Raw genomic sequence first — 14,694 nt, 5'->3', positions numbered from 1 at the left:
TGCCCCACTTTTTCCAGTTTTATTAAAGATATAACTGACATGTACCATTATATAAGTTTAGGGTATACAGTGTGTTGGTTGGATGCATTTATTTAAAAAAAATTTTTTTTCAACGTTTATTTATTTTTGGGACAGAGAGAGACAGAGCATGAACGGGGGAGGGGCAGAGAGAGAGGGAGACATAGAATCGGAAACAGGCTCCAGGCTCCGAGCCATCAGCCCAGAACCTGACGCGGGGCTCGAACTCACGGACTGCGAGATCGTGACCTGGCTGAAGTCGGACGCTTAACCGACTGCGCCACCCAGGCGCCCCGGTTGGATGCATTTATATTTGTATATTGCCAAATGATTACCACTACAGCTCTGTCACATCTTATAACTACCATTTCTGTTTTGTGGTGAGAACGTTGAAGCTCTACTCTTTTAGCACCTTTTAAGTATATAATACAGTAAAGTTATTGTATGTAGGTTATGTATATGTATTTTATGTATCTAGTGTATATGTATTTTATGCATCTAGTGTATATATACTAGTGTATGTATATATATAGTGTATGTATGTATTATATAGTGTATGTATGTTTTACAGCATATACAGGTTATATATAATTATAGTCCTAATGCTGTACTTTAGATCCCTAGTCTTGTAATTGGAAGTTTGTGCCCTTCAACCAGTATCTCATGCATCTTTCTTCTTTGTTGGGGTGATGTATGTTCCCCTCCCCCCTCTCCCACCACCACCTTGAAAACGTTGGGGAAGGTGGGGGAATCGTATTAAGAGTGTAGAGAAGCTTTCATTTGTCTGTGGTGCCACCTGCACCTACACACACGAGAAGACCTCCTGACTTAGCCTGTCCTCCATCTGCATCGCTAACTCTCTAGCCGTAAGAATCACTTGTATGCATGTGTGTGACATTTTAACGGCTTGTTTCCATTGGGAAGTGCCTTGGGAAGTAACCAGCCATTTGAATAAAACCAGAATTTGACATTTACTCTGACACCAAAAAATCTTGCTTGGCAACTCATAAAATTTATGGTCACACAAGGGAGGCAACCTCTATATTGTGTCAAATATTTCTTCTCCTTAGAAATTGTTTCCCTGTGATCCCCTTCTGAAAAATGATCGTTTCACCTGAATGTTTTAGTTAAACATGCAGTATCCTTTTTTGCATTAATTTATTGCATTATAAACAAAAGAACAGTTTGAGAAGTTTGTTTAAAAATGCAACCCTGGGGTGCCTGGCTGGCTCAGTCAGTAGAGCATGTGACTCTTGATCTCAGGGTCATGAGTTTGAGCCCCATGCTGGGTGCAGATTTTAGTTTAAAAAATTAAAAACTAAAAATAAAAACAGATTTTATTATATATTAAAAAATGCATGCCTATGCTCTTGCCAACATAAAACAACATCCACATCTCGGTGGCCACCACACCATTCAGCAGATGATAGCAAGTGTGGCGTCATTGGCTATAATGGCTGAAGACCACTCTTTAAGATCTGTGTATATCTGGTTTATCATTTGAGTGTTCTTGGGCCATGTATGATAAGCCTGGTATTTGAATAAAGTAATGTTTCCCCCCAAAAAAGCAAATCCCTAGAATCCACTTCCTGAAAATCTCAGGCACTGGGTCTAGGGTAGGTCCTAGGAGTTTTCACATTTTTAGACCATTCTCAAGCAGGTGATCCAAAGACCACTCTTTAAATAATACTGTCATAAGCCATTCTTCACTGTGCTTCAGGAACTTGAGTTTTATAATCCCCGCATGGGTTCATTACACATCCATGTTCCAGTCCTGGACTGTGTGATTCAGTCTTACAGTGCACGTGGCTCAGCGCCAGACTGGTAGGTTAGGGGTACTACATACCTCATTCTCCACGTGCACAGAGGTCTGCTGAGACCTGCACTACTTGCTTCAGAAGAACCACAATCAGTCGGATTGACTTTGCCACCCACCAGGTGCCCCAGAGCCCACCAGGCGTGACTGCGTCTCCTCTCCTAAAGCAAGGTCCATAGTAACTTGCTCTCTTGCTCACTTGAGCTCTCTGAAATCCTGCCATTCTGATCGAAGTCCTGTGAAGTAAGAACACGCTCTGGTTATGTGATTATGTTGAGTCCCCAATGGCCAGCAGTAGCAACTACTACACGTGTAAAAAATAGCAGTCATTTCACTAATTATTCATTAGGTGATCATATATAACTTACTGTCAGTGTGGACTTTAGTAATAATTATGCTGGGAAAACAGCACAAACCCAAACTAGCCCATGCAAACAGGGACATATGGTCACTCTGTGTGCCTCGTCACTGGATTAGACATGACTTAACCCACCTACGCTGCACCCACGTAGTTTCACTCACAGGCTGGGGTTTCCTCTGACCTTTATAAATGGACATTTTAATGAACAGAAACATATTCCTCAAATGATCAATAAGCTAGATTCAAGCCCATTCATTCATTGATTCATTCAGTGAGCCTGTGGCTTAGTGGTGCACAAGCCATTGGAAGCCCAGAGAAATGAGTAGATGATGAGAGAAGCCCAGCATGTAAAGGAAATTCCTTCCTGTAGCTTACCTCACCGAGCTGCAAAGTACTGGCCTCACGAGGAGACAGTGGAAGACTTATGCTATAGCAACTAGGTGTTGGGTACAGTTTCAGGCTCTTTTCATGCTACCTACTATTTTAGCTGGCTTAGAAATATTTTAGCTATTAGGTGGTATCCACCCTCAAAAATCGAATATTTATTTTGTCTGTAGACTATAATAGAAAAAGCAAACCCTCAAGAATATCGGTGGTATATTTCAGATGTAAAATTACACCCACAGCCCCAACAGCCAACATACTTATATTACTTAAATGTCCCTTGATGCATTTGCAATCAGGTGCTCTGAGGTCATGTGGCCAGTCACATCCAGCCCTAACTCATCCTGTGATGAAAGAGTCTGAGAACATTGGTGCCGTAAGCATCTGAAGTGGCCACCTAGTCCTAACCTTTCATTCCACAAAGGGAGACACTGAAGATGTGAAAGGTCATGCTTCATCCCTCACCATTCCTCAGTGAAAGTCCAGTACTATAGCCAAATCAAGCTCTATAAAGCCACCAAAGCACACCAGCCCTCCTCTCACCTCCCCAGGGTTTGGTCCCTGCAGTTCCCACTAGATGTAAGGTATATGATTCAACTGCTTCTCCCCAGCACTCCATAGGATGAATCAGTGCTTCTTTCTATATTCCCAGCAGGTGGTCAGTAGACCTTGAAAACATGAGTAACCAAAGTGGTTTTGCCTGAATTTTAAGGAGAAGTGAGTTTCAAACCCATCTTTCGCCACCAAGTTCAGTATGTGTTTCATGGCATAGTGTAGGTAGAATCACAGCAGCAGAGACTCTGGATGCAATTTTGGTGGCTTGCTCAAATGCTAACATTGAAATAATCGACTTGGCTTGTAGGACCACAGGGAATATGCTGGAGTTTTCTTTTTTTCTAGTACAGGTGCCATATTCAGAGTTCTATAGGTTGAGCTTCGTGGTTGGCTACATGGGGTAACGAGGATAAGACTTTGTGCCCTCATTTTCTACTACCTCTTGGCATCCTTTATCTTGGGAACCATCTGGCTTTTCTGCTAAGAACACTAGTGAGAGTCGCAATCCCTGTTATTTGAAATGAGACTTGTAATTGAACCCCAAGGCCCTGACTCTTACTCCTCTCCTTCCCCCAGCTGCTTTACTTTCAGGTCTTCTGCCCTGAGATGGGTGCCATAAAAAAAAAAAAAAATACCATGTGGTACATTAGAATTTGTGGTTTCCGTCCGTATTATCTCATTTGACCTTTATACTGGCTCTAGCTGTAATAGGTAGAGCAGGTGTCCTTGCATTTTTTTTTTCCAATTTTTAAACAATGATTTCAGAGATGAGAAAATTGAGAGCAAAAGACAGTAAGTGGTTTATCTCAAGTCCCAAAGCTGGTTAGAAGCAGAGACCCGAAGTGAGGGCTTCTTATAACAAAGGCAGGGCTCTTGCCATTCAGAAAGCCAGGCCTCAGCGTGGGGGCTCATGGGCCTGCCCTGAGTACTTCAAAAGGAAAAGGGGTTGGGAGAATTTGCTGAGTTGATAAAGCTGTAAGAGCTGTGAGGGCATCCTAGAGAAGCGGCTGAGATTTGGCAAATGGAAGAATCGATGGATTTCTTAAAAAATCTTTTTATTTCTTATTGTTTAAAATTTACATCCAAATTAGTTAGCATATAGCACAACAATGATTTCAGGAGTAGATTCCTTAGTGCCCCTCACCCATTTAGCCCATCCCCCCCTCCCACAACCCTTCCAGTAACCCTCAGTTTGTTCTCCATATTTATGAGTCTTCTGTTTTGTCCCCCTCCCTGTTTTTATGTTATTTTTGTTTCCATTCCCTTATGTTCATCTGTTTTGTCTCTTAAAGTCCTCGTATGAGTGAAGTCATATGATTTTTGTCTTTCTCTGACTAATTTCACTTAGCATAATGCCCTCCAGTTCCATCCACGTAGTTGCAAATGGCAAGATTTCATTCTTTTTGATTGCCGAGTAATACTCCACTGTATATATATACCACGTCTTCTTTATTCATTCATCCAGCGATGGATATTTGGGCTCCTTCCATACTTTGGCTGTTGTTGATAGTACTGCTATAAAGATGGGGGTGCATGTGTCCCTTCAAAACAGCACACCTGTATCCCTTGGATAAATGCCTAGTCGTGCAATTGCTGGGTCGTAGGGTAGTTCTATTTTTAGTTTTTTGAGGAACCTCCATACTGTTTTCCAGAGTGGCTGCACCAGCTTGCATTCCCACTGATGGATTCTTTTTTAAAGTAGCTTCAAGAAGCTGGCGTCAGCTTACACTAGTGTGAGCCCTCCCAACATGTCATTGAAATGTCATCCGTAATAGAGCAAAGAGGTGAACACACATTACACAAACACTGAAGCAGCAGCCTGCAGCCGAGCCCTGAGTAGAAGTACTCGATTAAAGACTCGCTTGTCACAAGCTTCTGTGTAAACAGATGCCCGGCGATGACGTTAAGGACGTCTCTACGTGCTCTGAAGCCGAGGGTCCTGCGAGAGCAGTCAGCACTTGGCTCCTTCAGGGGCACATTAGCCAAGGCTCTTCTGTGCCCCCAGACTCTTTCCTGCCCACTCCCTTACACTGAGTTTTTTGTTTGTTAGCAGCTCCAGTGAGGACAGGGGAAGAAAAGGAAAGAGTCTGCTACTTGTGTCCAATATCAGCATGTTGGATTTGGGTGGCTGCTTGGAAGTGTCCAAGGTAAAAAACTAAATCGGCCCGGTCACCATATTAGAGCGTCCTCTGACTAGATCTCATACGTGGAATTATTTTTCTTCCTCCCTTCCTCTCATTTATTCTTTGTCTCAGTAAGTATGTCCTGAAGGTCTCTTGTTATTTACTCTGAAAAAATACTGCTAGGCCCACAGAAGAAATGCAAAGTGGGGTCTCTGGCCTCCAGAAGTTGAATCTTGGGAAGGAAGAGAAGGTGACCACCTGAAGGGGTGTTCGCTGTAAGCAGAACAAGGGTCAGTGTCCGATGAGGCAGATGCTTCTCTTGGTTATTTATTGACTGCTCACCAAATGCTCTGCGTTCTGGGGACAGAAACAGGCCAGTTCAGACCTTGCCCCTTGAGGAGCTTATTGCCGATGACCGTGTCTTCGAGGCTAGGCTCCCCCACCACTTGCATTGGAATGACCTGGCCCTTGCCTACATAAGCTGGTGCCTGGGTGCAGCTCGACACATTCGGAACGTTTAAAGAGTGGCCCCTTGAATCTACATTTGTTCAGTTTGCACCCCAAGCGATTCTTCAGCACATTAAAATCTGAGAATAACCAGTCTTGTGCAAGAGACAGACACGTGGACCTGGCAGATACAAATGCCGTGCTCATGGGATGTGGAGGATGGCGACTGCGCGGACCAGGGAAGAGAAAGCGATGCTGCTTGTTGGTTGCTTTGCCTCAGGAGTGCTTTGGCAGTTGCACGTGGCACTGCAGCCCCCAATCTAACTGGGCCCAGAGGGTTGGCAGGTCCCTGAGGGAAGGAAGGGGGAGCACAGGAAGGGACTCTGGGATATCACCTCGCTCGTTCAGATCTTTGTTCACACAGTGCCTTCCCAGGGAGGTCCTCTACAAGGACTGTCTTGTCACTCTTCTTACTGTGACTTTTCTTCAGAGCACCTGTCGGCTTCTGACATTGCAGTGTGTGGGTCTGTCTCTCTACTAGTGTAGATGCTCTGAGGGACTTCGTCACTTCTGTTCACAGCTGTACCCGCAGCACCTAGAAGAGTAGTTGGCACATAGTAAGTGCTCAGTCAACACGTAGGCGGCTCTAGGAGGGCAGATGGACCCACACAGGCTCCATCCGTCTCTCAGCAGCTCAAATTATATCACTCTGAAAAACTGCAAGGATCTCAAGGATTCCTGTGGCCTTTCTCTCCCTCTCTGGGCAGCTGGGAACACAGGAAGGAGCCACACAAAGCCCTGACCCTGTTCTCCAGCTCTCCTGCAGACAAAGGCATTTGCATAAACACCTCACCCCTACTGGGGCCTGGGATACTCTCTTCCTGGTGTCTGAGTCCCGGGGAGCCTCAGAGCCCATTAGTTTAATGTGAGGCTTCCTGGAACATCAAGATGCTATTTACGGAATTGAAGAGGGGACTTTGGAGAGGTGAGTGTGGTCTGACTGAGGAGAGCCAACAACAGCTGCAGGGAGAGGAGGTCAGGACTCCAGAGCCCGCCAGAATCCTTTGAAGCCCTTGCCGCCAGGGAGGATGGGCGTGAAGCGGGTTGTCTTGTGCTGCAGCCCAGTTTTTCTGAGAGCATTTTCACAAAATGTTCTGCATTACAGGTTAATGTACAAGACACGAGTTGTCAGTGGAAAGTTGGCAAAGTCCTTTGGAAATTGGCTAAAGGGCAGGAAATAAAGGGTAGCAATAAAAACCTAAAAGGATGTTAATTGGGGAGTGCCTCAGGGAACAGGGTTGAGACCAGCTTTTTATTATTTACATTAAAAATACTTCGAGAATGGTTTTGAAAGGATTTTCGTGTTGGCTAATGAAACAGCATTAGAGAACTGTGTGTGGAAATGTGAATAGCGGAATTAGGGAAGGATTCAATTTATTGATGGAATTGAAGAGAGCATTTTGTAACATGTTTCTGTTTATCGTTCCACTCCCATTCTGTTGGCTAGATCTCCAGCTGAGTAGTGGGCAGGATAACTTAAGCTTAAACAGCTCAGATCTCTACATGTTTTTGGCCAGCAGAAAGCACTTGAAACGATTCTGGCACCCCAAACCCAGGGTAGTCCCGAAATTAAATGGATGTTATCTTCAGACCTAGAAATCTTTCTTTTAGAAGGCGCTAGAAGGCAGATGGAATCTCCTATTTAGCTACAAGCGCAAGATTGGAACTGGAGCACCTGACATCATCTCCCCCACCTCCTGTAACATTTCTTATTCTGTGGAGTTCAGATTTTCACAGAAATGTACTGTAGACCTACCCCAGTAAGAAGCTAGCAGTCTCTCTTAGGCAAAGTCATCGCATACTGGAAATAATAACACAGTGAGCCAGGACTTGAACTTGGGAGCCCAGAGCCAACATTTGCTGTCCTCTCTAAAGCCTGCCCTAGAGGATAGTCCGTGTAGGCATCACAGAGGCCACGAAGGCCTACATTTCCTTGTTTGCAAATGGGCCAGTAGGCATTCTCTTCAGCCTCGCTACTCAGAGTGCAGTCCAAGGACCCGCAGCATCAGCATCACGTGGAAGTAAGCTGCAAAGGCAGCCTCCGGCCACACCCCAGAACTGAATTAGAATCTGCCTTTTAGCAGGATCCCCAGCTGATTCCTGGCACATTGACATTTAAGAAGCACTGCTCTAACATTTGTGGCGCCCAGGAGTCACAACAAATTAAAGCAAAAGGGATTTGGTTGCCTCTATAGAGTGAAAACTGGACCACATGAATTCAGTGAGTGCCCTGAGGATCGAATTCTGGCATCTGGGACTTTCCAGACTGCTGTAAGCTTAAGATCCCCCTTGTTGTTTTCCTTAATTTGGCCTCATGAGGCACAGTGCCTTCTCTAGAATGTAAACTTCTACCCTCAAAGTGAATATGCCTTTTGAGAAAATGTTAAAAGCCAGTCCAGTATACCCCCGAGTTCTCTTCTCCTCTGTGTGGGCCGTGCACCGGGCCATTAGCTAATTGTTACCACGCAGTTAGCAGGCCACAGAGGCCTGGTACCTGGAGGCTACTTTTCATTTGAGCTCATTTTCCAAGGGCTCTGTCGGTAGGCGTGTGCTATTTTGTTGTTTTGTGCTGCTGGGTGTAGTCTGTTAGTCCACAGGACCAGCCCTGTGTCAGGGTGTCACAGGCCTGGGCAAACCTTTCTAAAGCTAGGAGGCTTGGCTTTCAAAGATGTGGATTTGAACCGTCTGTCGGCCTCTAAGAATCAAATTCTCTCGAGATCTGAGATGACTTAGCAGTGACTGTGTGTGATGGGACACATGGCTGCTTAAACTCTATAAACTCCTTCCTCTCCCTGACCTTCCACTGACCTACAGCTTTTACTCAGACTTGCTTTTAGAAGATAGGAGGGAAAAAAGAGAAGGGTTGAAGGAACTGGAAGGTTGATGAAGTTGACTTGCCTGTGCCCTTAGTTCATGAGGTGTGTATACACAGGGGCTGGTTCTGCCAAATGGGGAGGGAATGGCAATGAAATCCCAGACTCTTGAGGCGCCTGGGTGGCTCAGTCGGTTGAGCATCCGACGTCTGCTCAGGTCATGGTCTCGCAGTTCGTGAGTTCGAGCCCCGCATCGGGCTCTGTGCTAACAAACAGCTCAGAGCCTGGAGCCTGCTTCGGGTTCTGTATCTCTCTCTCTCTCTCTCTCTCTCTCCCGCCCTCCCCTGCTCATGCTCCGCCTCTCTTTGTCTCTCAAAAATAAATAAATGTTAAAATTTAAAAAGGAAAAAAAAAATCCCAGACTCTTTTCCCGCCAAAGTTGGGTGAAAATCGAGTTGTGGCCTAACCCACATACTGCTTGATTTTTATTCTTACTACTTTCATCAAGGTTATTCTGTCCTTCCCAAAGAGGTTAGGTGGATATTGAAATATCCCAAGTCATTCCAGGTACTAGAGATGAGGAGACTTACAAGTTTGCCAAGACCCACTTGGGAGATTCAGACTCAGCATGTGTCCTTTATAATTTAGGCTAGATTAAGGCCTCTTAAACCTGAGTGTAGTGTCTGAGCCCCATCCTTACAGGAAAGAAATCCTGCCCCTTGGGGCTCAAACAGGTAAGCCAAAATGTGATTCAAGTGAGCCCATTAAATAAAGTGTCTCCTCAGTCCTAGACAAATAGAGTAACTACTAAAGATCCAGGGCTGGCCTTATCTCTCCAAAAGACAGAGCTAAGAAGCAGGGAAATCTGTTATTCATCTTTTTTTTTTTTTAAGGTTAAAAAAAATTTTTTCAACATTTTATTTAATTTTGAGAGACAGAGACAGAGCATGAGAGGGGGGAGGGCGGAGAAAGAGGGAGACAGAATCTGAAGCAGGCTCCAGGCTCTGAGCTGTCAGCACAGACCTGACGCAGGGCTCGAACCCACAAACTGAGTGAGATCATTACCTGAGCCGAAGTCAGAGGCTTCACCTACTGAGCCACGCAGGTACCCCTGTTGTTCATCTTTATACATAGAGTACCTGGCACACAGCAGGCCCTTACTTGTGGAATGGGTGTGCAAAGGAAGGAAGGAAGGAAGCAAGCCTCAGGTTGCTTTTCTGGCTCGCACAGTATCTATTATAAGTATCGTTCCAGCTATGTCTCAGGCATTAATTTTTTTCAATTAATTCTTCCTTGTCAACTCTTAAGCTCACCTGTTGAGTCCCATATGTCTATACAGCAAGTCTCCAAAGGAGGCTACCCATGGCCACAAAGCTGGTTGCACAACCAAGTACTTCAGAGCGCGTACCTAAAAACCCCTAGCCGAGGTGGGAGAAGAAAAGAATTCCGAAACCAATTTGTTATGGGAAATAACGTGCTCCCAATTTCTTAAGTAGGAGTATTCCCATTCTTTTCAGGTAAGAGTCTACGATCTCTCCAAATATGAGCATGGAGCAGATGATGTGCTGATCTTGGCCACCGATGGACTCTGGGATGTTTTATCAAATGAAGAAGTGGCAGAAGCCATCTCTCAGTTTCTTCCTAACTGTGATCCAGATGACCCTCACAGGTTTGTGTATTTTTATGGTTGTAGGGTTATACCTTCCGCCAGTTTTACACGGTGTGACTACAATAAATAATAATCATGCACTTTTCATCATTCATGATTTGTAGTAGAGCTGATATGGATTAGGAACCAAACTGCAAAAGGGATAACATTTCTTATTAGAAGTACTTTCACAGCCAAGTAAAAACCCTCCTCAAGCTGAACCTAGATGCAAGTGGTATAAAGAATTTGATTTGTAAGATATTTCGACAGCATATGTTTCTCACATTCTTCCCTCATAATTCCAAAGTGGAAATAATCCAATTTGTGATCCTCCTGATGAGAGCAATACCAAATGCTCCCAGCAGTGATTTTTATCTGTTGGGAAATTATTTCTTTTGAGAAACCTTGGGGAAAGAGAGAAAGATTAAAGTAGGTTTTCCTTTGTAGCATAATGGCAATGTAAATATCCTCAACAACTCTAGGTGACCCTCAGAAATAAATAGAAATTCCTCTCAGGAGAAAGGCAGCTTTGACTTCGAACACAAGGAAAACAATTCATTGTGCATAAAAGCCAGTAAAAACAGCAGACAGTGGAGTGGGACCTGTAAATACTTCATTCTTGAATTTATCAGTCAAAAATACAAATGAATATTTTAACATTTAAGAAAATTTTTTAAAGCACTGAAAATAGGAACACGGACCAGAGACTGTAAATTGATTGCACAGATTTTAAAAGTAAGGAAATAGAACTTCTGGAGATAACAAATATAAAAATAAGAATTACAAACTTAATGCATTAAACAGATTAGAGACAGTTGAAGAGAACACTAGTGAGCTGGAAAATGGATCTGAATAATCCATAATAGGGCTCAGAGAGACAGAGAGGAGGGAAAATGTAAAATGAGATTATGAGACTAGGGTTATGACCTAAGATGCTCTCAGTAGAGTTCCGGAAGGAAATACTGTAGATGAGAAGAAAAAGAAAAAGTTCCAGAATTGTTGGATGATAATGAACCGAAGATCCAGAAAGCCCAACAAATCTCAAGCAGAAGAAATGAAAATTATAAGTAGGTATGTCATAGTGAAACTGAAGAACTTTAAACAAACAAACTACTAAAAGCAGCCAGAAAGAGAGACAAAACAGATACGTAAATAAATAGCATTTAGACTGAAAGCTGACTTTTCAGAAACAACAATAGGAGCCAAAAGATAGTGAGTTATATCTTCAATTGCCTAAGAAAAGAATATTTTATTAACATGTAAGTTTTTCTTTAACATATATGAAAGAATTTTCTAATGTAGTACAAATATCATTGAAGAGGATAAGTTGAGGACATTTTCCGGCAAAACACAATGTGAGGAATTTTAACACCAACCAAACTGCGTGGAAGAAAATTCTGAAGGATATATCCAGATGGAAGATCTGAGAAGTCGAATGGATTAAGCTAGGATCTTAGTAAATTTGTAGATATATTCACTGTGCAAAACAGAAACAAGGATGTCTAATGTGTGGTAGTAAAAAATGATAGAATTAAAATACTGAATAAAAATGCACAATAAATTGGCAATGGGGGTAGTAATCGGCTACAGTATACTACGATTCTATTTGGAAAGAGGTTCTCTTATACGCGTTTAGCTTTAGACTTTAAATGTGTTTTAATAGCTAAAAAGACTACAAAACAAATAGAATATATAACTTTGAGACTAATTAAGGGAGAGAAAACCTACAGGGAATCAGAAAACAAACTTCTAGATAATTTACAAATCAAAAAATTACAATAAAAATTAGAAATAACTAGGGGTTTAAATAATGGGAAGAATACTGCATATAAAAACTTGAAAGGCTGAATCTGAGGCTTTTTTTCTTTTTTCATCTAATGAACTATGCATAGATGAAGACTACGCTCACCCCAACCTGCCAGAAGTACCCACATCCCCTCCATGTCATAAGATACCTTTTTCCAGAACTCCCTACTGTATCACAAGGAACCCCTGGCCACAAGCTGTAGATTCTTTACCACAGAGAAAGATTTTCTGAGTAAGACCTTGAGAGCTGACTTGTGTTATGGGGCTATTTCTGCCTATATTATACACATAAACATGTACCTAAAGACTTCGTATAACCTGTAGGTGCTAGGAGCCAAAGGAGTAGAGCTATCTACTTGTAAGTCATATGTTCTTTTCCTGAGTGCAGACTATTACTAAAAGCCTGTCCTGATTTTTTTTTTTACTGTTTATTTTTGTGAGAGTGATAAACAGAGTGCAAGTGGGGGAGGAGCAGAAAGAGAGGGAGACACAGAATCTGAAGCAGGTTTCAGGCCCCAAGCTGTCAGCAGAGAGCCAGATATAGGGCTCGAACTCATGAACTGTGAGATCATGATGAGCCGAAGTCAGACACTTAACTGACTGTGCCACCCAGGCACCCCAATATCTGTCCTAATTTTAAAATTTAGATCTGTGGTCCTTACTTCAACAACAGTATCTAATTTAAGAAGTGAAAGCAAACAGAAGTAATGGAAGGAAAAGTTATAGATAAGAAAACAGAGAACAAATATATGATAAAAATAAATGATCAGTGAATTCAGTAAAGTGGCAGGATAAAAAAATCAATATACAGAAATCTGTTGAATTTCTATACAACTAACAACAAACTATCAGAAAGAGAATATGAGGAAACAGTTCCATTTACAATTGCATCAAAAAGAATAAAATACCTAGGAATAAATTTAGCCAAGGATGTGAAGACCTGTACTCTGAAAACTGTAAGACGTTGAGGAAAGAAACTGAAGAAGAAAAAAAATGGAAAGATATCCCATGTTCATGGATTACAAGAATTAATATTCTTAAAATGTCTACACTACCCAAAGCAATCTAGATTCAAACTCAATTAAAATACCAAAAGCAATAAATAAATAAATAAATAAATAAATAAATAAATAAATAAATAAATAAAATACTAAAAGCATTTTTCACAGAACTAGAAGAAAATAATCATAAAATTTGTATGGAACCTCAAAAGACCTGAATTGCCAAAGCAGTGTTGAGAAAGAAGAACAAAGCTGGAGGTATCACAATCCCAGATATAAGGATATACTACAAAACTGTAGTAATCAAAACAGTATTTTACTGGCACAAAAATAGACACATAGATCAAATGGAACAGAATAGAGAGTCCAGAAATAAGGCCACCTTTTAATGGTCACTTAACCTACAAAAGAGGCAAGAATATACAATGGGGACAAGAAAGTCTTCAACAAATGGTGTTGGGAAAACTGGACAGCTACATGCAAAAGAATGAAACTAGACCACTTCATACACCATACACAAAAGTAAACTAAAAGATTAAAGACCTGAAATGATAAAACTCCTAAAAGAAAACGTAGGTCGTAAACTCTTGGCCTTAGCAGTAGTTTCCTGGATGTGTTTCCCCAGGGAGGGGAAACAAAAGCAAAAATAAATAATTGGGACTACCTCAAACTAAAAAGCTTGTGCACAGGGAAGGAAACCATCAACAAAATGAGAAGGCAACCTACTGAGTGGGAGAAGATTTTTGCAGTATGTGATATATCCAATAAAGGGCAACTCAACACCCCAGGTGAGGAAAAAACAAACACACAAGAAATGAGCAGAGGACCTGAATAATAAACCTCTTTCCAAAGAAGACTTACAGATGGCCAACAGACATATGAAAAGATGTTCAACATCACTAATCAAGGAAATGCAAATCAACCACAATGAGATATCACCTCATACCAGTCAGAATTGCTAGTATCAGAAAGATAAATAATAAGTTTGGCAAGGATGTGGAGAAAAGGAAACCCTCGCACACTATTGGTGGGAATGTAAATTGGTGCAAATCAAAACCACAATGAGCTATCACCCTACCCATTAGGTTAGCTATTTAAAAAAAAAAACAAAAAACAAAAAACAAAAAAAAAGAAAAACCAGAAAATAACAAGTGTTGGTGAGAATGTGGAGAAATTGGAACCCTTGTGCACTACTCTTAAGGATATAAAATGGTACAGCCGCTATGAAAAGCAATATGGTGGTTCCTCAAAAAATTAAACATAATTGGGGCACCTGGGTGGCTTGGTCCATTAAGTGTCCTACGTCGGCTTAGGTCATGATCTCATGGTTGTGGGTTCAAGCCGTGCATCGGGCTCTGTGCTGACAGCTCAGCAACCCGGTAGAAAAATGAGCAAGAACCAAACACTCATGACCCAGAAGAACATTAATGGCCAGTAAATATATATTTTTTTAAGTTTATTTATTTTGAGAGAGAGAGAGAGAGCAGGAGAAGGGCAGAGAGAGATGGAGAGACAGAGAGAATCCCAAGCAGGCTCCACCCTGTCAGCGCAGAATCCAGCTTGGGACTTGATCCCATGAACTGCGAGATGGTGACCTGAGCCGACATCTAAGAGTCAGTCACCCACCTGACTGAGCCACCCAGGCACCTCAATAAATATATT

The 14,694-nt window shown here is 42.2% G+C and overlaps 1 protein-coding gene across 2 annotated transcripts in view; it reads left to right on the top strand.

The window, feature by feature from the left end:
• The window catches only part of PPM1H (protein phosphatase, Mg2+/Mn2+ dependent 1H), a 259,467-nt gene that overhangs the window by 227,414 nt on the left and 17,359 nt on the right, over positions 1 to 14,694 (top strand). Inside the window, exon 9 of one of the 2 annotated variants that reach the window (XM_027071351.2) lies at positions 10,095 to 10,246. The exons of the other annotated variant lie outside the window; for it this stretch is intronic. Within the exon in view, the coding sequence (XP_026927152.1) occupies positions 10,095 to 10,246 (152 nt within the window). The remainder of the gene's footprint in view (positions 1 to 10,094; positions 10,247 to 14,694) is intronic. 2 annotated transcript variants of the gene reach the window in all.

This window comes from Acinonyx jubatus, chromosome B4 (genome assembly GCF_027475565.1).
Source record: "Acinonyx jubatus isolate Ajub_Pintada_27869175 chromosome B4, VMU_Ajub_asm_v1.0, whole genome shotgun sequence".
In the NCBI taxonomy this organism is placed as follows: domain Eukaryota; kingdom Metazoa; phylum Chordata; class Mammalia; order Carnivora; family Felidae; genus Acinonyx; species Acinonyx jubatus.
Note: the sequence above shows the minus strand (reverse complement) of the source record. Positions and strands in the feature narration are given on the sequence as shown.